The following is a 24,570-nucleotide window of genomic DNA, read 5'->3' on the forward strand; positions in this document are numbered from 1 at the left end:
ACGAGCTTCGGTAGGTGGGATTATGAACTAATTCATAAACTATTTTTTTTACCAGGTAAGGCCCACTGAGCTACATAGCTCTTTTTCAGAAGCGGCCTGGCCACAAATGATAGGTGAACAAAGTGGCTATCGTGTGGACATTTATAGCAGCCAGATACTCTAAACGCACGTTGATTTTAAATGTAGAGGGGTCCACGCGACCATGGGGTGAACATCCAAACTCCAAATATACAGGCGTCAGGGTCGGGATTGAACCCACAACCTCCTGTATGCCAGGCGAGGTAGTTAACATCTTGCCACTGTGGCATTAGCTTTGCTGCAGCAAACATGTTGCGGGCTCCCCCCCCTCCCCCCTCATCGGGGCACGTGACGCAATGTTAACTTTCGCATTGTTCAAGCTTCAAGCTGGCTGGCAGAGGGTCGTACTCACAGCCGCAAAGTTGCGAGTCGAAAATATCTGCAAAGGGGTCGGGTCAGCCCATAATCCCCCACAGTGGGTCGACAAAACAGGTAACTTCTTGTGGTTAATCAGCAGCGCCTGTTTTATGGAGTGACTGGTCCCCACCATATGAATGTGGAATTTATCCCGCAGGCTCGGAATCTCCAATGGTGATAAGCACCACCCCAATTTGTCTAGTTTATTGTCCTTCCCCTGCACCTCCGATTAGCAAGGTTGGCTACGTACGGTGCGAAAAAAGTTCAACATACATACAATGACATTGTTACCAATGAGACACTAGGAGCTTTGAGTATTATATTCTAGATGGTTCCGTGAGCCTTGGGCATTGGCACCGAACCTGAAGAATACCAACAGCGCTTTGGTCAGCCTCCGTCTACCAAATGTATTGACGCTGAGCCTTCAGAAAAATCCTATAAGTGCCGACGATGTGAGTTCGGGCAGGTGTAGAACTCGTGCTCTGGATGTCACCTACCCACTAGACAGGTGTGCCCTGTCCACTGTGGAGGGCAAGTGCAGCGGAACCCGTTCACCAGGTTGAGACAGGTCCCTCCATTACCGCAAGGGCTCGACGAGCACTCGTCAATGTCTGTGGGTGAGAGAGAAGAAGGGACAGCTGTTCACGACCAGTCAAAGTACTGCATCCTCGATTGCGATGATGAAATCGGTGGTATGACAAGGTAAAGGTGCGGTTCTAGGTGCCACGGTGGCGAGATGCTAACTCCTTCACCTGGTATGCAGCAGGGGGTTCATGGGTTCGATCCCAACCCTGACGCTCCTTGGCATTCATAAGCATGTGTTTAGAGTATTTGGCTACTATCAATTTCCATTTGATAAGCCACTTCGTTGAGCTATAAGTTGTGGCCCAGGTCGCTTCTGAAACAGAGCTATCTAGCTCAGTGGGTCTTCGGTGGTAAAATATAAAAAACAGTTTTTAGTGTTAGTTTACATGCCCCCCTCTCTATGTGGCCAGACTCCCGCCATTGCGACCCCCTTGCCTGTGCCGCTCGCCACTGAACCGCCCCCCCCCCCCCCCACAGTCGGCCCCCTCGCCTCTGGCCCCATCACAAACACCCCACAGCGTTATCGCCCTGGCACGGTGCACAACCAACCGGCATTTTAGAAAAATGTGGTGCGATCGCCAAGGTAATGGCTTGGGGAATTGGAAACAAATTGATGCTAATGCTTGCATAACCTTGAGGATTAAATCGGTGTAATGACTTTAATAAGATTTCTCCCCTCATTCTATTTTGCATTTCATTTTTTTTGTCTTTAATGTTACATGGGTTTCATGGCTGGATTAATGGAAATAACAGACGTGTTTTTGCAGTAGGTTTTCAAAGTTAATAATGATTTAATCTCAATGCCCAAGCCAAATTATTTTTTATTAAAGTTTGAATGTTGTCTTTTCACCTGTGTACTGTATGTACTCTAATCGATGTTTTCATCTCTCTTTCACAAATAATATAATTCGAGCACACATCTCTTGTCAGCACACTTTTCAGCGATTTTCTTTCCATATGTTCCATCAATGACCGTGTTTATGAACCATATGTCTGAGCAGGTAGTGTGCACCGATTAAATAAGGTTAATAAACCGTATAACACGAGACTGGTCAATGTGTCTTGAGCATCTGTAAACTGATCTGCGTAATGTAATAGATATCTAAAATAACAATTTGAAAACGATACACTATTTCATGCCCTTGCCTTCGAAGGAACACGTTTAAAATGCACATCTCATGACAATAATGTAAGCGCAAGCATATTGACAGCTAGGTGAAGACAAAATACGTGCTCGTCACAATTCAAATCAGGCCTGTGTTGAATACAATTTGTTTTCTCGATGTTTTTCTTAGAATCCGCGCGTGACAGACACCGGCCCATATTGAAAACAGCGAGCACCCTCGCTCTGAGGCGTTGTGGGAATTCAACAAACTCCATTATCTGCCAAAAGGTTTGGGTTTAAAAAAAAATTCTCACCCATGTGAGAAACCCACAGTATTGTTACGATGACATTAAGAATCAAAAGGAAGTTTTCACAAAAGCACTTGAAAATAATTGAAACGTAAAAAAAATATTTAAAGCGGATGTCTTTCAGCATCTTTTTCTTCTCAAGGTGTGTCAATGCAAGACATGTCATTTCGGACTTCAAAGGAAAAGCACGTAAGAATCTGCTTGTGGTATCACTCAAAGTCATTATCAGAACATATTTCTATTTGCATGAGGAATTTGGTAAAAACATCCGAATATATACAATATTACAGACATAAATGATCGTACAAGACGCCGGAAGACGTGCCACATATGTCATTTACATCCGGTTTGGCGAAGTTCGCAGAGAGAAGGCTCTCATGTGGCCTGTATTGCCCAGCTTGTTTCCTGGTAAAACATTTTAATAAATAACTAAACAAACAAATTCACGAGTCACATTTTGTTCTACTTCTTCCTTTCAAGCAATCTTTACCGTAGGAAAACTACAAAGCTGATGATGGACTTCAACCTCCATTACTGAGCATTGGTTTAAATGTTTTTATGGCTTTACTGCCACGTTGTGGCAGCGGCATGTCTGGGGCAACTTAGTGCAAGTATTTGCTGTAAGTGTGCCCGTAACCCAATAAACATTTCTTGTCAACATTGGTTCAGCACCTGATCCCCTCATGCCTTTGTGGCACAGATAAGCACACTTGCACACGTGTGAATTGCGGGAGGGCCTCTAAAGTGAGTGGAATATGCCTGTGAGCTACCCCTCTATAGTGTATGCGTCGTTGTTGGGAATTATGGGTAAGGGCAATATAAACAGAACTCAATTCTCCATCTCCAAACGGGAATACAAATATGTTTTAGACAATCTGCCGAATGACTTTCCACGCCAATATTGTCCAGAAGAATGTGTTAATGCGAGCAAACTTTGGACTGGTCTTAAATTTCTGTGTCCTCATCACTGCTGCCAATGAGATCTAGGTTATCAGATGTGTGTAGCACGATGAGCGAACATTTACAAAACATTTTTTTTACCATATTAAGGCCCACTTTACCTATACAGCTCTTTTTCAGAAGTAACCTGGCCACAAATAATAGCTTAACGAAGTGGCTTATCGTGTGGAAATGTATGCCAGCCAAATACTCTAAACGCATGTTGATTCTAAATCAACATGCAAAAACGGGAGGACCTGGATAAAAATCCACACGACCACGGGGAGAGAGACATGCAAATTCCAAATATGCAATATGCGTCAGGGTCGGGATGAAACTCACCACCTCCTGAATACCAGGCGAGGGAGTTAACATCTCGCCACCGCAGCACCCCTTCTGCCATCGCTCCACCTCAGCATGTTTGGCCAGGCATGCGCTTCTCTAAGGTTAGGTAGAAGTGCAGCTCTGCAATGTCTTACTCACGCAACTGCAGGCGGAAGGGCCTCCATTCATGAGCAGCGCTAGTGAGCTGGACATCTTGAAAGAGGTGGACGTACCCACACTTCACCCCACCACATGCTACCTGCATACCCATTTACACTCCTCCCTCAGGTTGACTGGGCCTCAAAATGAATATCTGTGAGCAGGAAAGGGAATGGTTTGGGCCACCATGAACAGCGATGGTAAGAAACTATACAATTTCTGGCTTTCAATGCATTCAATGTGGGGGATCCTCTCTGAAACAAAAAGATACTGTTCTGTTAAACGCAAATCATTCTTCTGCAACCCCCTCCCCTCACAGCCACCAAACAAAATGCTACTATGCATTGAAGGTTACCACTGAAAGGGCTCCACTGCCATGTTAAAAGAACTTAACTCTTCTAACACTACAATGGGTGAAAGATACGTTTGGAGATTAACACTGCCCACGCCACGTATTGTTGTGCTTTCTTTCGTGCTTAAGGGACTGAGAAGCGAAGCACAGCCCTTCGTGCGCACGCGCTTTTGTCCACGAGGGTGATTTGTATCGCCATGCTAAACACTCGACTGACATAAACTCATCGGATTATACTGCTGGACAGGAACACAACAGGTACGCGAATTTGCGCGCGTACTTATAGAACAACGGAGCTCGCATGCATCGTGTATTGGTGAGCACACCAGACTTGGCATTCGTTGGGCACATGCTGTGGTTAACCACTCGGCAGATCGTGTGCTGTGGAGCAGAGTTGTGGGTACGCCCCATCTATTGCAAGACGTCTGGCTATCGTTGAAGAAAGAGGCCCAATGGCCCTCTACAGGGACTCAACGGAGCTCCCCTGAGTGGGAGGCCCTTCCACAAAGCAGTGGTGTGAACAAGCAATTGCAGGGCTGCACCTTCACCATTTTAACTTTTTACGAAAAGAACCTGATGTCATGTCACCACTGATGGTGGATGTAGCGGCTGTCTCGTGACTGGATGGGTCACATGAACACATTATGAAGAATCACACGCATGCCCGTATCATGAAATGTATCGGCATGTCTCCGGGTGGTATGTAAACATTAACCCCTATCCCTGACCCCACGTACTGAACTCCACACAGATTTTATGAATTGTCACGATTCTGAATAACAATTTAATGTTTTTTTTTAATACAACAAGATGAGTCATTGTTTTAAAATGTCTCATCTTGTTCATCCCATTAGCCTCCACATACCATTAGCTTAATTTAATTGTGAGTTGCATCAACAATAAATAAGAGATAAATACACACGTCACTTAAGGCGCACACAGAGAGCTTAAGAATCATATGAATATATCAATCCACGTAATCTTGCACCGTGTGTACATGCGGCAGTGAGCTCAAGTGCTTTTGACAACTGGTTGAAAGTTTGGTTTAGGTTCCTCATTCACCATTAGCTCTGTCTGAACAGGCAGTAAAATGAATGAAACCAATTAAAATTGGCCCCAGTGATGAAATAAACATTGCGTGTGTGGCCTGACCACATCATCCAGCGTCGCTCCACCGTGGGAGAGTGTCCAAACAGCCTGCAGTTGTAGAGCTTATCCTACCGCTTGCCGACAAACTCTTGGCGTGCTCTAGCCCGTTGATGTATCGCAATGTTAGTTGTGTTTTTTTTTTCTTCCCAAACTCAAAATTGGTCACGTTGCGAGATTGGCTTAAGCGCTCGCTTGTTCGTATGTGCGAGCGCGGTTTCACTATTGTCATTAAACGTGAGCCAAACAGATAATCGGGTGCCGTGTCTGGTCAAAACACGCGCCTAGAATTTTCATCGCGTGGGATTAGTCCATTAGAAGCAATCAGGGCACTGCGTGTGCGTGCGCCAGTGCAATCCTCAGGCCATTCCTGTCAGCCACGTTGGCCAGTGGAGTTTGGGAATACAAATTTGGGAAAAGGGGAAGGCAGGACAGGTTCAGAGGTGGCTCGCCACTGATGTTTGCCCTGGCCAGGAATCAAACTCAGCTGTGTGTGCTCAGAATGCAGTCCACCAGTGCTCCCCCTGGCAATGCAGAATCAAAGACTAAACAAACCCCGAGTCTATGGATGTGTGTCGCCAAGCGGCGGATATTCAGTGAGCTTGGAACAATTCACCATGCTTGTGACTCAAGAAACAACTTTCTTATTTTAGCATTCTGTTAAATGTAGCGCCTCGAATGGCTGCAGGGTTTCACGTAGCCCATTGCATACAACTTATACAAATGGAATATGATGGATTCCTAAACAGGCAATTCGATGCTTGTATCTTGAGTGTGATAATCCACACCAATCCACAGCGAAGGGATGGAAAAGGAGATGGAGCGATGTAATCAGCTCGAGTGCCGGTGCTGGGTAGATTATTACATCGCAGGAAAAATGGTGGCAGCTTAGGGAGTCCTTCATCTAGCAGTGGATTGACCATGGTTGATGATAATGACCTACACATCCTTGTTTTGAGTTACTGACATTTATTATTTACACCTGTGCATACCTGCTTGTCCCGTCGTGCCAACGCACGTAAACGCGTGCGTGCATGCACACGTGCGCACGTGCATGCACACGTGCGCACGCACGCATGTGCGCGTGCCCAATGGCTATCAAGTGTGGCTTCCCAGAATTCCAGTATCAGAGGTGCCTTCGCCTGTCTCCGTAAACAGATCCCCACCCCACCCCACCAAGCCCCAGAGCCGGGCACTCCTGTGCGGGGATGTTGGCACCCCTTCTTTTCTTTCTAAGCACCTCACCCCGAGCCCTTCAACACGCACACCACCGTCGCTAAATCACCTGGCGCCCAATCACGATTTTTCAGCCTCCCCTTCCAAGACTACATCTACCCCCGCCTTCTCCTGCTCCTCCGCATATGCAAAGGATTTTCATTCCACACGCTAAAGAAGAAGAAGAAAAGCCAGCATCTGTAACTCCTCGCTGTATAAATACGCGGGGGTTTACACGACAAGGCGGCGCAAGGCGGAGGGCATCGCAGCTTGTTTGACAGCATTGTTAGTTTTTACGTGGCAGTTTGTGAGAGCCGTAAACCATGGTTCCAAGTAGCATTACCGGCACTCCTGAGCCTTGTGATCAATGCAGATAACAAACAGGAATGGCTCTGTGTTGCGTTACCCCTAATTCATAGCAGACACACGACACCATTTTTGAGTCCATAAAATTTAAAACCAAATCCATCAGTGAAGCAGCATTGCATACGGCGGAGCACGAGCGTGTTTTTTTTTAGCTGCCCACGTAGAAAAATGGTTTGGATTTTAAAGTTTCGCAAATGGCATCGACGAGTGCGTCTGTGTTCTCTTCTCGTGTCTCATGTCACAAACATTTTCCAGCAGTCAGGAAAAACAGCTCGTGTGGCATGCAAATGACTCGGTGGGGACACTACATCCGCAGAGAATGAATGAGTAAAATTGTGTCACCAAATCTGCTCTTAACGTTTGCACAATATCGTAATTCTGACCTAGATTTCAGAGATGCACAATTAAAGCATTAGAGCAATGCAGCGACACAAAGCCTCAGCTATGAAAGCGTATGTCGCTTAAAATAAACTGTGCGGCTCTATTGGAGGAGGTGTGAAACCAATCGGATGAGAGCATCTAATCAGTCACTCCAGAGATGAAAGAAAAAAGGGATCTGTTCGAGTGCATTTGATTGATGGAAAAAAATCTCCTGAAAAATGCACTCACAAAACGGTGATGACATCATTTAATAGGGCATGATGACTTACAATTAAGACGTTGTATAACTTTTACAGTGGCACGGCCCTTCGCGCACTGTTACCCGAATTCGATCCTTGCCCATGGCGAGTGAGTGGTGACTGAATGGGTTCAGCTCCCCACCCCCGTCCCACACGCCAACCCATCAGCCTCGCGAAGTACGGTCAAATAATGCCTACAACCAACAGGGATGTGGGGAGGTGTTCATTTTGCAGTCTATTGACAAAGGGCTGTTAAAACAACCTTTTCAATGTGCTGCTATGTTTGTGCATATACTGTCATTGGTTATTTTCCTGCTTGTTTTACAAGTATACCTATAACAACGAGCAGTTGTGTTGTGATGCACTATTTCAATCATGCTGACAAATATATATTATTAAAGTAAATTTCCTGCTGGATGAAGGCTGCCCCACCCCGCTCCCCCAACATCATGTCGGTCGTGGGGGAGTTGTGACCGTACTTCACCACACTTCTCAGTGTGCGTTGGTGAAGGGTGGTGGCCAGAACCGGTTACGATATCACTCGCCATTGACGCTGGGGAATCAAACTCAGCGCAGCACGTTAACCACTGCACCTCCACTCCACCTTTGACAGAAGCAACAAAAATAAAAGGTATATTTTAACATAGTATAACTTTACACGCTATGCTGTGAAGCCACTGATGCGAGTTCGCCTATCAATCACACAGCTGACATCAGTGGCAAGTGATAGCAGAATCAGTCCGGGGCCCCCATCCCTCTCACCAACCGAAATTGACTGGTACGGCAAAATATGGTAAAACAAAACCTCGTGATTGATATGGTGGATTGATAATAATGGAAGGAAATTGTTGAGAGTCGTTATTTTGCTTGAAAACTGCGCTCCGAGAATGCAGCTGAACAGTCATGCGCGGTGGCGTCTCAACTATCGGACGCTTATTACAAAAATGTATACATTTAGTATTTATACCATTCAGTGGGGGAGGAGGGGGGCAATGTTGCTGTGTCGTAATCCCATTTCATCAATTTGCAGGTAATTTAGAAAATGTGCACAATGACGGTGGCACAAAATGTGGCATGCCCTGTCCGACTGACGTCACGGAATCTTTAACGTCCACTGTGAAGCAGACGGCACGTGGTATGTTACGGTTGTTAAATCCAGCAGCGTAAAACCAGGGCTGCACACCAGGTTCAACTCACGTACGACTGCAAAGAGCGGCGACCTCGCTATGGGCTGGGCAGTCATTGCGGCCCCGGATCGAGGCCGAGTGATGCTTTCAAGCAAAGTCTGGTCATCCTCGCAGCAGTGGCTATTGGCTAACCATCGAACAAAGACCATCACTGTATCACGTCCTTTCAGATGCGCTTCTGCGGTTGTCTGGAACGCTCTTCCTTCCGATATTAGGAAGCCACTGGAGCTGTGAACTTTTAAACTCATTTCTTTAGAACTGTTTTTAGTGTTCAGTTTGTTGTCCTTCCACCACACCTCCAATTACCACGGTTGGCTATGTACGATGCGCGAAAGAGGTTCAACATACATACGTGCATGCACTCTGTGCCTACCTTCGGTGCAGTTGGCTCCGGTCCATCCCGGGGCACAGAGGCACTTGTAGCCCGACGGTGACCCCACACTGGAGCCGCCGTTGGCGCACCACGTGTCGTTAACTGGCAACAACAGACGAGAAGGATGTCACGGCTCGGCGAACAAACACAACGCCGGTGGGCATCCCGCTCGATGCAATTTGAATTCGTGCATAAATTCCCGGATACGATTTCAAGGCACCTGGAAATTAATGAGGCCTCTCCAGTGCAAGCAGCAGCGCTCAAAACACATGTATTATCCATAGACGTGGCTCAACTGTACGTGTGATGTGCTGCACGAAGTGTGTAGCAACAGGTCTGACGGTACTCCAAAGGTGTGAAGTTAATCACGCCGTTTCACAACCCCTCTGTCAATTCACTGCTGGATGAAGTTCCTCATCATTACATGTTGGTCGTGAGTGAGCATACTGTCACGAGGTTGGTGAAGGTATGTATTCCAGGACTGCTTCAGACATTATATATCACAGGTATCAATCCCACCATTACTTTGCCTTATAGTAAATGTCAGAAATGAATGATGATAACTGGGTCGGTTGGTGACAATGCAGGGCCTTTATCTGTATGTATGTACGTTGAACTTCTTTCGCACCGTACGTAGCCAACCGTGCTAATCGGAGGTGGGAGAGTGGTCACGGAAAGGTGGAGGTGTTCCTCAATGACAAATTTCACATGGACAGTTGCTGGTCTCGTGGCCAAAAAACGAAACAGCTGCCACCGTGCGCCAGTCACACGATCACTGACCGGCTGACCGGATTGGCCTGAGATTGCACAGTGGGGGATGGGGTGTGGGGGGATCCCAACTGAAGCACAATTCGCCAACGTGCCAACAGGTGCGCGTTGATAAAAACCCACCACACACACGCGGCTATCAAAACGGTCAGCCGCAGTCCGCTCCGGGTGCCAGAGTTGTTTTTTGAGGGGCGACACGGGGGGAGCGCTGGCAGGCCGGCGTGGGCACACGCCGCGCGCCGCGAGAGCGCGCGGAGTTTCGCCTGACGGTATCCACCGAAACTCACCGATCTCGCAGTTCACGCCGTGGTAGCCCTTCTGGCAGTCGCACTTGTAGCTGTCCGGCTGCGCATTGGAGCAGCTGCCGCCATTGCGGCACGGCTGGTGGTTGCCACAGTAGTTGAGGTCTGGGAAGCGGGGAGATTTGCGCACGATGAGACCAGTGGTCTGCGCTTAATTACCAGCGGGTGTGCAATGAAATAAAAATGCACTGCCAGTGATTGCAAAGAGCAGCGATGCTAACAGATTTGGGAGACCAGTTTGTAATTCATTCTAAGTCACAGTTTGTTGAGCAAGTATCATTATCAGCAATCCTAGCCACTGATTGTTGTGTGTAGGTCACTGTGCAGCAAATGAGTAGCTAGTGCGGTGTGTAAACATTGCCTTGATAGGTGCTCACTAACAGCACTTGCCCCAAAAGTCTGTTAAGGCTATTGGAGGGATCTGTGTGTGTGTATATAGACACACACACAGACTGTGTTAGACACACAAATGAAGTGAACAGCGAGAAAGACGAGAAAGCTGTATTTGTGGAAAGTTTAGCTGGCTTTTGAAATATGCAGCAGACATTAAGGCTATTCATTTATTCAGAATGTCACGAGCAGAAGCAAGAAATTAAATCCGAAACATCTACATTCGTCGCACACAAGTAATCCCGCACTTTGGGAGCCATGGTTGGTGAATCGTGCAGAATTCATGGAGTGCATGAAAGTCCCAACTACGGCAGCTATTAGAAGGCAACAAAGCAAATAGGTCAGTTGTTTACCCATCTGTACAGAGTTATGAGTGTTTTTTCCAACCGTGAGTGTACGTATTTTCTGCAGGTTCTTCCATTTCCTCTCCCTAATACAACAGCCACAAGGAATCGTAGAGACCTTCCTGGATAATTGTCGAATGGCTCCTGATCGGCGTCGCAGCGGTTGGCACCCTGTGCGCTGAATCATGAACATCTTTACAAAAGAGATGTTCTATCTCGAGAGACGTTACAAAAGAGATGTTCTATCTCGAGAGATGTGACAAAAGAGATGTTCTATCTTGAGAGATGTGACAAAAGAGATGTTCTATCTTGAGAGATGTGACAAAAGAGATGTTCTATCTCGAGAGATGTGACAAAAGAGATGTTCTATCTCGAGAGATGTGACAAAAGAGATGTTCTATCTCGAGAGATGTGACAAAAGAGATGTTCTATCTCGAGAGATGTGACAAAAGAGATGTTCTATCTCGAGAGATGTGACAAAAGAGATGTTCTATCTCGAGAGATGTGACAAAAGAGATGTTCTATCTCGAGAGATGTGACAAAAGAGATGTTCTATCTTGAGAGATGTGACAAAAGAGATGTTCTATCTCGAGAGATGTGACAAAAGAGATGTTCTATCTCGAGAGATGTGACAAAAGAGATGTTCTATCTCGAGAGATGTGACAAAAGAGATGTTCTATCTCGAGAGATGTGATAAAAGAGATGTTCTATCTTGAGAGATGTGACAAAAGAGATGTTCTATCTTGAGAGATGTGACAAAAGAGATGTTCTATCTTGAGAGATGTGACAAAAGAGATGTTCTATCTCGAGAGATGTGACAAAAGAGATGTTCTATCTTGAGAGATGTGACAAAAGAGATGTTCTATCTCGGGAGATGTGACAAAAGAGATGTTCTATCTCGAGAGATGTGACAAAAGAGATGTTCTATCTCGAGAGATGTGACAAAAGAGATGTTCTATCTCGGGAGATGTGACAAAAGAGATGTTCTATCTCGAGAGATGTGACAAAAGAGATGTTCTATCTCGAGAGACGTTACAAAAGAGATGTTCTATCTCGAGAGATGTGACAAAAGAGATGTTCTATCTCGAGCGGTATTTCTGGATGCAATATTCGAATAAAACAAGATAGGAAACCAGCAACCCTGCTTCGATTCCCAGCCATGGTTAACATCTCTGGTGACTGATATACAGAACTGGTCCTTCCCTCCTCGCCAATCCACAGTGATCGGGCGTGGTGAAGTATGGTGACACAACTCCCCGTGACAAAAGGGCTGTGAATTATTATTATTATGCATGTTGCAACAGCTGTGCTCACTTCCGATAACGTTGACAGCGATGCTCATCACATCGAATGATATACAATTATGACGGTCATTATTATACGAATCGCTTCCCCCCCTCTCACCAACAATCAGCACTGACCAGTGTTGTGAAGTATGGTAAAAAAAGCCCCCACAACTGGCATGGTGGGGGCCTTCACCCTTTGGTGGCTTGAGAATGGCTGGAATTTTTTTCCTACAAGAGCCTGGTAAAAGGTACCAACCGTAATAAGGGAGGGGGGGGGTTACGGAAATTCCGCAGATCGAAGTCCGAACTCAGTGTTCCTGGGTTCTGGGGAACGGCTGGAATAAAATTTCAACGCGCCTTTGCGAATCATACGTTAAGCAAAATTGATGAACACGAAGGGGAGAAGGGGAGGGCGTGCTACTAACCTTTGTCGCAGAGCAGGCCACCCCAGTTGGTGTCGCATCGACACTCCCAGATCTTGCTGCAGCTGCCGTGTACACAGCCAGGGTATGGGATGCACTGGTCACAGAAATGGCCCTGCCAGCCATACTGGCACCTACAGGCACACACGCACACACAAAGACCGCCCGTTTAGCCTTAACAGATTGTTGGGGCAAGCGCTGTAAGCGAGTAGCACCAGATGAAGGCCGGCACAGCACACGAGGGGGGTGGGTAGCCAACACCATGCCCAGCCACATTTTTCTCCCCTCTGGCACTGTTTACACATTCCACCAGGCACTAATTTGAGGCTGAGTCGATCTAGGGGAGGCCTAGGACCAGATCAAATAATCGTCACTGGTGTTGGCCATGAGTGGGAATTGAACTCGGGTAATCGGGTTTGTAGCGCAGCGTGCTAACCACTACACTACCGCTCCCCACACACACGCAAACACTCGCAAAAGCACAGATCACACCCCATCTAGTGTCAAACAACTGCAGGGAAAATTGCAATTTAAGGACGCTATTTTATGAAATAATTCATGATTTATGTTTTTGAATTAACAATATAAATGTCAATTACTAATGTATGTTATACAGCATCTAAATTAATCTCCAAACCACCGTAGAACTCGTAACGCTGCACAGTTGTTGCACCGAGGAGCGGGAAACCACAAACGGGAATGACGGCAGAGACAGAATCGGCGTCAGAAATTTCCCAAGCTCTGTGGTCCTATCTTTGGATGATTTGGCCAACAAATTATGGTCAATGTAGTGACCTCAAGTAGCTGCAGATAACACATGAACCAATTACAAAAAACATATATAAATTGCCAAAACATTGAATTTTACACGGATGGTTTGATGCAGCTACCATGAGCCTAATGACCGATATTAATACTGTTAAGGCTGGCATGGTACACACCCACGTTGGTTTTGCCCTTCTAGTACTTTCGTAACCAACACTGTCGCAGTGATAATTTAAAGCTCTGTTGACCTTAGGGAGTTTCAGGTCAAGTTCAGATCCCAATTCTCAATGGTATTGAGTAAGGCCTGGCATCACATTCATTTTGTTATCGGAAAAGCACACGTACATACACATCTACAAATACAAACACACACCAACAAGCAGTGTTCCCCACTCCTCTACCCTTTGTCCCTGTACAATATCATTCTTGTTGTAAAGTGGCATTTTTATTTTATTTTACTCAATATATTTTTATTTTATTGCTTTGGCAACTTTATTGATGAACAAAAACATTTGCTGCGAACGCCGCAAGGAGACGCACGTGTAGAGCGTTCTAAGCTCGCCAAATGTGTTGTTCATTTGTTATAATCGAGACGGCCGATTCTTGTGGACAACAGAGAGGGCAAGCGAATCTCTCGCACGTGTTGGTCCGATGCGCGGACACCAACGCATGCGTACGGACGCGCGCATGAGCACAGAGAGACTCCACCGGGTGGAGCGGGGAGGAGAAACGCAACGCAGTCATTTAGACCATTTCACTCCAGGGGGGCCTTCTGCCACCTTTTGTGCAGTGAACAATAATACTGACAACAGGGACAAAAAAAGCACAACTTGATTACAAAGCACGTCTTGGAGGTCCCGCACCTCCGATTATCAGGGTTGGCTACGTACGGAGCGAAAGAAGTTCAACGTACATACATTGGGAGGTTAATTCGATGACAATGGAGGGGAGCATTTTACACAGCCTTTTAATATTTTAAGGGGCGTACATTCTCGATGAACAAAAAACATGGCTTCTCAGCGATGGATCCAGAACAGAAACTACAACAAAATAGGAAGATTATTTGAAGCAATCAAGTTGTATTTAAGTTCTCACACCATAAACGTTGTTTTATTCCTCTTTCCTTGCAAACACATCGAGAATGTCGTGTGCCCTCGCATGTTGCCTTCTCATACACACGGTCTCACCGTAATCGGGCCACCCTTACAGAACAGACTCGTGGGCTGCACCCTTTGGGTTGCACTCTCATGCCTTTGGATTGCACCACTCTTCGATTTCACATTAACATGCTAATCTCTCACATTAACACAGCCACTTCCGTGCTCTCGTCGAGGAGGCCGCTCTCCTATCTTACAGTTACATGATAATTTCTCACGTTAACATCACTAGCCCCGGCCACTTCTTTATGACCCTTGGGCTACACCCATTTCAAACCTTTTAAAACAGTCTGCTTCAGCAGCAGGCCACGCTTTCCCACCTAATGACGGACGCTTGTGTTGCGCCCGAAACGTCGTGATTCATTTCATTTCCACCTATGTGACTTTACCGAAAGAACCAAAGAGTATGAATTCCTGCAGTCACAAAAGCTTCAAATCAAGAATGATTATCTGTTAAACAATATTTGTGAAAACATAAATCAATTACCACTTTACTCGAGCATTTAAATATCAGAACTGGAGGAAATCACGATGGGTGTAGCAATACAATACTCTTCGCAATATTTAAGATTTGGCGTCACAATTTTATTTAATATCTGATCAAATGTGGCAGCCTCGAGTAGATTGAGGAGGGTCACATTAACCGATTACATAGATCGTACATGAATCTAAAACCGTTGATTCTTACACATGGAAGTCGATGCATGCAACACGAGTTTAACAATCGATATTAATCGGCGTGTCGTTATATCCCTTAGGAATTGATCACTTCAATGATAGCTTTCACGGCGCACAATCTAATCGGCCTTCTGCCACCAATACAACCTAACCCCCGCATCTCAAAGGGAAAGCATGGCAGGTAATTGCCAATCACGTCGTTATGGAAGGTAGACTTTTAGGTCGTGTGGGATTTCTTTACTCTCGCTAAAACAAAGGCATGCGACAGACAGCAGCCACAGCAGGTGCTGCCTTGGCACCAGGGTCCCCTAATCGTGTGAGCGCAAGCAACCACAATGCCCAGCCAAAATAATCTGTTTAACCTTAGCCCTCGAATTCCCAGCGCTAAGCCCGACGCTGCGTGGCTGAGGGGTAGAATTCAGCGTGCCCTCCGCGAGCACCGCGATGACGAGAGGAGACAGCGAGAGGCGGCTGTCAAAGGTCAGCAAATCGCAAGAGCTCAACTAAAAATAATAAAATGGCCCCAACGTCAAGAAATCTGTCTTCACCCCATCAGCTGCGTGCTTTCGTGATAGGTGGTCTGTGCACAAGGGAAGGCGCCTGGGTACGATGGCAGACCAGCGGTGTAAAAAGAGATTTTGCCATTTCAACAGGATCAATTTCCTTCACACCCTGGCAAAGATTTTTTTTATTTTTATTCTGCCATTTTCTCCCTCTCACAGGCAATGTTGCATCGTTTTTCAGCAACCGGAGTGTGTTTTTTTCAACGTCTATAAAATTAAATTTTATTTGAAAAGATATGTAAACCAATAAGTTATATATGTATATAAAATATCTATCTATTTACTTTAAAACAGTTTGAGTTGGTGCTCATTTCCATTGACAGCATTGAGCTAGTGGTGAAAATTCCAAAATTCTACAGCAGGCACAACTGCTCTTGGACTCTTCACAAAGTGGTATTCCTCTATTGATCCTCTTATAAATGATTGGCCGAGTCAATAGCCAAAGAATATTTGAACTCGCAATGTTACAACCATGAGCTGAGCTCTCTGCCACAGTGCCTAACAGTTAGGCGTTGTAAAATTAAGCTTAATTATTAATATTTACAAATATAAAGTGTACACCTCCATCGTCGTATAGTTTTACAGCTTCGTTATAGCCGCCTGTACACTTCTAAAACTGCTGTAACGCGTGCCCAACGGAATATAGCCCCGCGCCTTGGAAAACAATGACCTGGGACGTCTTCCAAAGTTAGAAATAGCAGCATAATGGCTAGGCAAAGGTAGGTATGTGGGCAGCGAGCGTGCACGCGTGAGTGAAGGCAGCAGGTGGGAGACAGCTCCGTCTGGTGACTGCGGCACGGTGCGCGTGCCTTCTGCACCGTCCACATCGTCGTCGCGGCGGCAATGGCCACGTGGTCACACAAGGGATCTCATTATTTGTTGACCGCACTCCCGACTCGTTTTTAGAACACGCCAGTTACGTGGGCCTCGCACGCATGTGACAATTTTATATGAGGGCATCCACGTGACGCGAAATATGCTGGAGGTGGAGACGGAATGAAATGAAGCTCGTTTGCTAATTAAGCCGATGTGGGTGACGAGCGGAGGGAAAGCCTTGGTGGGTGCAAGCAGGCAGGCGGCCGGCAGACGGCGGGGACAAGAGTGACATCGGGCCACAAGTGGCGGTGGCAGGGCCCCCATTATTCGCAGCAGCTGCGCATCTGCTGATGAAAGGGGGCACGTGAGCTGCGTCACTACCCCCCCCCCCCGAACACCACCGCTGCCACGCGTTCAGGAGGGCCCATAAAGCCACCGAAAAGCAGCTGTTTTATATTCGGTGCGGAGACGCATCAGGAAGTAGAGTTGCTCTCGACAGACAGCCCTCAGCTCTGACCACCAACCCGCCCAGCGCACATGTGTTTTTTGTTTGTTATTGCGGCCCCAACCGATAGTTTTCTCGCCGTGCCCATTGGCATTGTCACCCCGATCGCTGCCATTATCGTAAATTAATCCGTTGTCGGCCGCGCGGCACAACGAGCGGCATGGCGCGGTGTCACATTATGATGGGTGGGGGGGGGAAAGAATTCCGTTACATGTTTGTCCAACAACTCGGCTTGCAATACAATACACCCAACTTGGTATTGATTCGGTATAAAACATATATATATCAAGCATGGATTAATTAAAATTGCTCAAATACTGTGTCGTAAATAATAGCCAACTGACATGTAAGCTTATACAAGGAATATGCCATTGAGTGTTACTTTGAGGAATATGCAATTTTAAAGGAACACATTAATAGAGGCACCACTATTAAAACCATCTAGAAATTGTAAGCTCAAGGTTATATCCTCAACCATCTTTTCTGGTGTGACAACGATGGCTATCACTGCTAAAAATGCAAGATAAAATGTATAACACAGTTGCAGAGCCATTGATGAATAAAATGTAATGTTCTCACACTTGCCATGAGAAAAGTGTATTGGCTAAAACAATCGTAAGAAATGCAAATATCCCCTCTTTAGCCTTATACCCTGGTAAATAAAGCCAACAAAGGCACACGAGGGGGTAGCATGGCGAGCACCACCAAGTCTGACCACCTTTGCGTCTCTCCACGTCTAATGCCAACACACTGGGCCCAGCACTCGACTTAGTTTAAGTTGACCGAGAGGCACTGCCTGGTCCAGGTTCAGATACCAATTGCAAACTGATGCTGTGAGTGAAGGGGTATCAAACCACAGTCATTCCATGGTATTTAAAACAACATTCCACATATTCTTAACTAATATGTACCACCAATTTGCAGACACGTTGTGTAGCTGTATAAATAGACAGGGTGGCACATTGGGTTATTTAATTGATTTCAACGCTAACCTTTAAACAATTTTAATTGTTTATTATTTCAGTTAATATTTTATCTATTTTAATCATGAATATCTATTATTATTATTCCTGTGGGGGGTCACCTCGAATTCATCAGTTACAGAAACTCAACAAAGAGCTTTGAGTGAACCGAGATGAAACGCAATCGATGGAAGATTACACTGGCCATATTACAAAAAACAGTCCTAAATTAATTTCAAAAATAAATTCATGCGTGAATTCGGTTTGAACATTTGTTAAAACTCATAAAAAAACCCTATGTGATAAATAAATAAATAAATATTATTATCCTGAGATGGGATAATATTGAGTCAACTCTGAACGGATGCTGGGCACCCGCTCTTTGACCAACCCGCAATGACTGGTACGGTGAAGTATGGTCAAACACCCCGCATAACTGACATGACATGGGGACGCCTTTATCCAACAGTGTATTGGTAAAGGGCTGGTTATAATTACGTTTCCATCATGTATATATGTCGATCATGTCTCATAATTAACCTCGTCACCGATTATATATCATGATGGTTCTCTCATAACATGTTTATTATCAGGGTAAAGAGTCAAATGCCCCACACCCTCCCCACAAAGTAAGCAGGCCAGGCAAGGTTCCCCATTTGTTCAACAATTGCTTCAGGGCAAGAATTAGCATATGACCAAGCAAAACGATTGTGTATGCAAAGGGGTTTTAGGAAAACCCTAAATGTTTACACTGTGACAATAGAATGGCAAAGGAGACCTTTACATGTATGTTGGACTTCTTTCGTAAGGAAGGTAGCCGACCTTGCTAATTGGAGGTGCGGGGGAAGGACAACCAAACTGAACACAAAAAGCAGTTCTAAAGAAATGAGTTGTCAATCGAGATTTCAAAGTGCATGGCTGCAGTGGCTCGCTAATATCGGAAGGAAGAGTGGCTCCAGACGGCCGCAGAAGCGCGTCTGAAAGCGTGCGATTATGGTGACCCGTCTTTGTTCGACGGTCAGCCAAAAGCCGTTGCTGCGAGGATGACCGGAATTTGTGTGAAAGTTTCGTTCGGACTCAACCAAGGGGGAGTGGGGGGGGGGCAATTAAGCGGACGCCATCGAACCCGCGCAGGGGATTTGAATGAATGGGAGACACTCACGGAGTCGGCGGGCGGCGCCGCAGAAAGCTCTGCCGGGGCCGACAGGTGCCCCCCCCCCCCCCCGGGCCCCTCCCACCCCAAGTGCAACAGCTGCTACGCTCCGTAATGATGGAGCTATGCATAATAACTGTGGGAAAAGCCGCATCTTGAGTAAATAGGGCCACTCGCAGAGCATCGTGCCCAGGCTTGCGGTCAACTCTTCACCCAGGGCGGGCGCTAACAACAACGCGGCGACTAACTCAACCGAAAAACCTGTAAAACAAGCAGGCGCTTTTAAAATTAATCGATTTCATTAAAATTGCATGCCGCACATGTGCCGTGGCAATTTTTGGGGGCGTTGTTAAAAGAATGCTTTTCAGCTTTGATGGACTGCCAAACTATTTGTTTTATTTAATTTTACCAGGTAAGGCCCACAGCTAAGCAGCTCTTTTTCAGAGGCGACCTGGCCACGAATTATTGCTCAACGAAGTGGCTTATCACGTGGAAATTTATCGCAGCCAATTACTCTCAATGCACGTTGATTTTAAATGTGGAGGGGAAAACCGGAGGACCTGCAGAAAAATCCATGCGGCCACGGGGAGAACACGCAAACTCCAAATATACAACAGGCATCAGGGTCGGGATCGAGTCCACATCCTACTCTATTCCAGGCGAGGCAGTTAACATCTCGCCACTGTCTCCTGACGCCTGTGAGAGATGGCGATGGCTGATTTGCGGAAGGCCTTTATCCAGCAGCAGATAAACCATAGCTGAGAGTGAACGTATATATATTTTATGCTGAGCTCGTTCATCTAGGGTTCTAAACGATGCGATAATTTATCGATTTAAATTGATTCTTACAATCGCAATGCGTGCATCGAATCGTGCGTAAAAAAACTGGTAGCTAGTCATACAGCACACACAAGTTGTGTATTAAAGTTACATTTAAGTTAATGGAGGTACCAGAAATGTGAAATCAAGAACAAAAGAGGAACTATACAAATGAGAAGGTCAAACTAGACGAAGAATTATTCATTTTCGAAGTTAATCATGACCCCAAGTTGTGACAATTCATTAGATTTCTGGGGAATTATTCACTCGACAACTATTGCTGTGTATGCTAGCAACCACCTTGCCACCATGACCTGCACATATTTTCAGGATATTACGTAAAAATGTAATGCACTCATACAATTTTTTATATTCTAGTGAGTCTCATGACTCCTTTCAGTTGGGTCTTGCCAAAGGATGTTTGTGCCAATTTCCCCCAAGAGAATTTTACAGTGACCTCCCCTCCCCCCACACAGGAAAGAATAACACTGAAACTGCTACACAGGTGGGCCGGAAACCTACTTTCTGAACTGCTCCCCTCGCCTCCACCCCCACCACAGGTGATCCTTCCTGTGCATATGATCTCCGTGTAATCCATTAAACCCCAGGCCTCCTAAACGCTCATACTCGGCATTGTTATAACAATACCAATGTCAAAGGGCGTGCTCGATAAAAGTTCAAACGCGACGTCACCTTTAGGATTGGCCAGGTTGCCAAATTGACAGGCCGAACAATCGCACGTGCGAAATCGCCGGAGCGTCCAAATTTGTGTGAACTATAAACAGTCGCCTGTTTGCAGTAACAGAGAAATGAGAATATTTGTGCTGATACTATCTATTCAACAAAGGATTTCCCATGAGATTGGTCGAATCAGTTGAAGGTAGCCTGAGGTCACTGAACGTTTAACAGACTGGTGATATTTAATCAGGCGATGTATGAACCTTATGGCGGGACCCCGGGGTCCCATAAGCCCCCGGCTCTCGCATAAACTGCGTTGCGACGTCATGTTAGTCTGTTGAAGGCGAACGACAGGGCAATCTATTCCTCTCGACGAGCTCTACACGATGCGCTAATCAAAGTTTCAAAGTTTTGTCACTTCTGCGCATTCATCCTCGCTGCGCTTGGACGACATGACAACAGAACGATCCGCGCCACGTGGGTCGTGGCGTTTTTGTGCGCCGTGGGGAGTCGCCAAAAATACATTAATTAATTACGATTTTGACTTCCGTTTATTCGGGACCCCGGGGTGCCGCCATAAGGTTCATATGTGCGTGTGTGTGTGCGTATATATTATTTGACGAAACAGATCATGCTTTCTCCATTATATAAGTTTGCCCATGCTTCTCCAAACCAATTTGTGGAAAATATCAAATCAAGTCGCAAATAATAACTTTGGAGAAAGCGTGTCACCTTGCCTGACTCTGCTTTTCAATGTATGTTGGTTCAGTGCTTTCTTAATTTAATCTTAAGTGTGGCTGTATCCTTTTGTGAAATGGTTTTTAATTAGTTCATGCGCAGCTGCGAAGTGGACTATTATATCGCAGGATCACGAGAGATGGCGGCAGCGGACTTTGAAGGCCCTCATCCAGCAGTGAATTGACAATGGTTAATAATAATAATGATGCCGATGAAAGCACGCGATATTTACGCCGACATTTTTTGTTGTTGTTGCCGAATAAAAAAAACCCCTAAATGTTTCAACTCATTGGATAATTTTGTCCGAGCACAAGGTGTCGGATGCATTTGTATTACCATTAAATGTATCTCCCCACCAATAATCCACAGTAGCAAAGTCTGAGTCTCGTTTAAAACCCTCCCCCCACCAACCGTATGTTGTCAACGGGTGCCCGGTTACAAACACGCTGTGCGAGCACGCAACAGAGCACACGAAGTCTCAACAAACTCGACAAACTGCGGCAGGTCCAAGGGGGGAAAGCCGGGGGGGGCGGGGGGGGGGAAGGTGGGGGGGAGCCGGGGGGGGGAAGGCGGTGGGGAGCGGGGGGGGAGAAAGGCAGGGGGGAGCCGGGGGGGAGAGAGTCGGCAAAGTGAAGGAAGCGAGTGGGGGTGAGAAACAATACCATCTCATTTGACCGAACCCTCCTCCCATAAGGCCATTAGTGTCTTGGCCACAGTCGATCGGATTACTGGGCTCTGTACCTACCTACTCGCAAGTCGGTTTCACTTAGCTTCATTGGCTCTTAAATATTTATGCCTGTTACTGCACCGGGCGAAGCATACATTACAGTGCTTTAATTTTCATACTTTTACACGGGGCGTGTATAATTATTTCAAGGCAGCACGGGTGTCATAGTTTCCGATATTTGTTCTGTTGTCATAATTTGTACAAAACAGACACAGAGCTGTGAAATAAATGTTGCATTTGTACATATTCGTTCCATATATTTAGCTCTCTTAAATGGTTCTGTTGACACCATTGTAAACTAAGGACATCGTATGCTGGTGAATTCCGTAGAGCCCTCGTAAAGATAAAATATTGCATCTCATCCTGAAGCTTTGGCTGACTGTTTGCACTTCGTGCATATTCCGATGGGCTGTGTGGTGACACAGTGCTGAAAGCAGTGCGCTATGATCCAGGCGACCTGAGTTCAATTCCCGGACAGCTGACATCACTGACTAAAGTGGTGAAGCATGGTCAAACAATCCCCATGGCAAAAGAGTTGTACATTTGTATTGTTTTGCATGATCCAATAGGTGTGCTCACTTACAATAAATGACGGCGATGGTCATCGTATCAATTCATGTTTTGCTTATTATGATCACGGCATTGAGTCTCTGTGTGTCTATGTTGTGTGTCTCTCTCTGTGTGTCTTTGTGTTGTCTCTCTCTGCTTGTGTCTGTTTGTGTGTCTCCGTGTCTGTGTTTTGTCTCTCTCTCAAATTTAGTTCTACCTGATGACGGTTGCTTGTGTTGCAATCGAAACGTCGTATTCTATTATTTAATTTATTTTCTTTCTACGTGACATTACCGAAAGAACCAAAGAGTAATTCCTGCAGTCACGAAAGCTTCAAGTGAAGTTTGATGGAAAGAACACACCGAGCTGGAAGCCCTTGGAGTGCGACGCCAAGTCGTTCATACTCTTGCCACTTGGGCATGAGGGTAATGGATTCTGAGTACACCCAGTGATCTTTGCATCTCATTTGCAAATAATATTCCAGTATCTGCTTTTGAAACTGACATCAGGGTTTTCTGTTGGTAACCGCAGGATGCCCTCTGACGCGTTTCCGAGTTGCGCCGCGCGCTGTTCTACATGACGCCCAGCGTGTCGCATCCACACACGACGGAGTTTTTTCAGGGCAGGCCACGTGGCGCGAAACGTCAGACGCCGTGCTGAACGCAGCACCTCCAATTAGCACAGTTCGCTTCGTACGGTTGGCTATGTACGGTGCCAAAGAAGTTCAACATACGAACAACACGCGGGACAACCCGGAAATGCATCGGAGGGCACCACGGTGGCTAAACCGCGAAAAAAACAGTGCAGGAAGTCGCTCACTTTTGTCTAAAGCAATGGCATTTACTCGAGAACGTACTTCATAATTAAATAATTTAATTGCTTTATCCATCTCGGAAAAGTTACTTGACGCTCGACTCACTTGCATTCCCCTGGATTGTCACACTGCCCGTGCTCAGCGCTGCATCCTTGTCTGCAAATGGCTGAAAAAAGAAAACGGACACAAAGGCAGGTTCGACTGTGTTCACACACACAAGACTAAACTACGCAGACATTAACAATGTCACTGGACAGGGCAAACAGTGCACTGAGTTGGGAGGTGTTTACTCTCATATGCTAGTCAGAGCGGGAGATGAATGTGTAAACTAAACACCGTGCGCATGCGTGTGTGTGCGCACGCCCTAACCCTAACCGTAGGTCTCTACGTAAGTCTGTGGGTCTCAACGTAAGTCTGTGGGTCTCTACGTAAGTCTGTGAGTCCCTCTGCAAGGACAGCGGGCGTGACTACAGAAGAGGCACGGAATAGAAGCACACATACATGGTAGAAAGAACATATTGAGTAGCCGACCGCCTGCATGCAATAATCGGGCTTCTGTTCTTTAACAAAGGAGGAGAGACGATAACCGACGACGATAATGGCACGGCAACGACAAACAGGACCAACCTTTCTTGCAGTCGCCGCCGGTCCAGCCGTCGAGGCAGACCTTGTTGCCATTGGAGTCACACGCGTAGTGGCCGAAGTAGTCGTCACGCGGCTTACACAGCTTGGTGCAGTTGGTGCTGAAGTAGTGCTCGTCGCACATCACCCGCAGGCGGTAGTCCACCGTGACGGCGCGCGCGCCCACCGCCGAGTGGTTGTGCCACTGGTCGCCCGGGTTGATCATGCCCGAGTAGGTGACCCGCGTGATCAGCTGCGTGCCGGACCCCGTGCTGCCACCGCCGCTGCTGCCTCCGGCGCCACCAACTTCTGGGGGAAGACGGACAGAACAGCGACGACGACAACGGGTTTAATTCGACGGTCGGGGAAGGCGAGCGGTGTGCTGGGCCACACCGCACG

The 24,570-nt window shown here is 46.4% G+C and overlaps 1 protein-coding gene across 3 annotated transcripts in view; it reads right to left on the bottom strand.

Annotated features, from left to right (window-relative positions):
- LOC144723439 (protein jagged-1-like) overlaps window positions 1–24,570 on the bottom strand; it is a 122,333-nt gene that overhangs the window by 45,673 nt on the left and 52,090 nt on the right. For 2 of the 3 annotated variants that reach the window (XM_078602199.1, XM_078602197.1), the window contains exons 4-9: window positions 24,178–24,480; window positions 23,656–23,716; window positions 12,630–12,760; window positions 10,170–10,289; window positions 9,115–9,216; window positions 933–1,046 (exon numbers count right to left, since the gene is read on the bottom strand). In XM_078602199.1, coding sequence (XP_078458325.1) covers window positions 933–1,046; window positions 9,115–9,216; window positions 10,170–10,289; window positions 12,630–12,760; window positions 23,656–23,716; window positions 24,178–24,480 — 831 coding nt within the window. The remainder of the gene's footprint in view (window positions 1–932; window positions 1,047–9,114; window positions 9,217–10,169; window positions 10,290–12,629; window positions 12,761–23,655; window positions 23,717–24,177; window positions 24,481–24,570) is intronic. The other variant, XM_078602200.1, reaches the window with a different exon arrangement.

Source organism: Lampetra planeri, chromosome 18 (assembly GCF_965212315.1).
Source record: "Lampetra planeri chromosome 18, kcLamPlan1.2.h2, whole genome shotgun sequence".
NCBI lineage: Eukaryota > Metazoa > Chordata > Hyperoartia > Petromyzontiformes > Petromyzontidae > Lampetra > Lampetra planeri.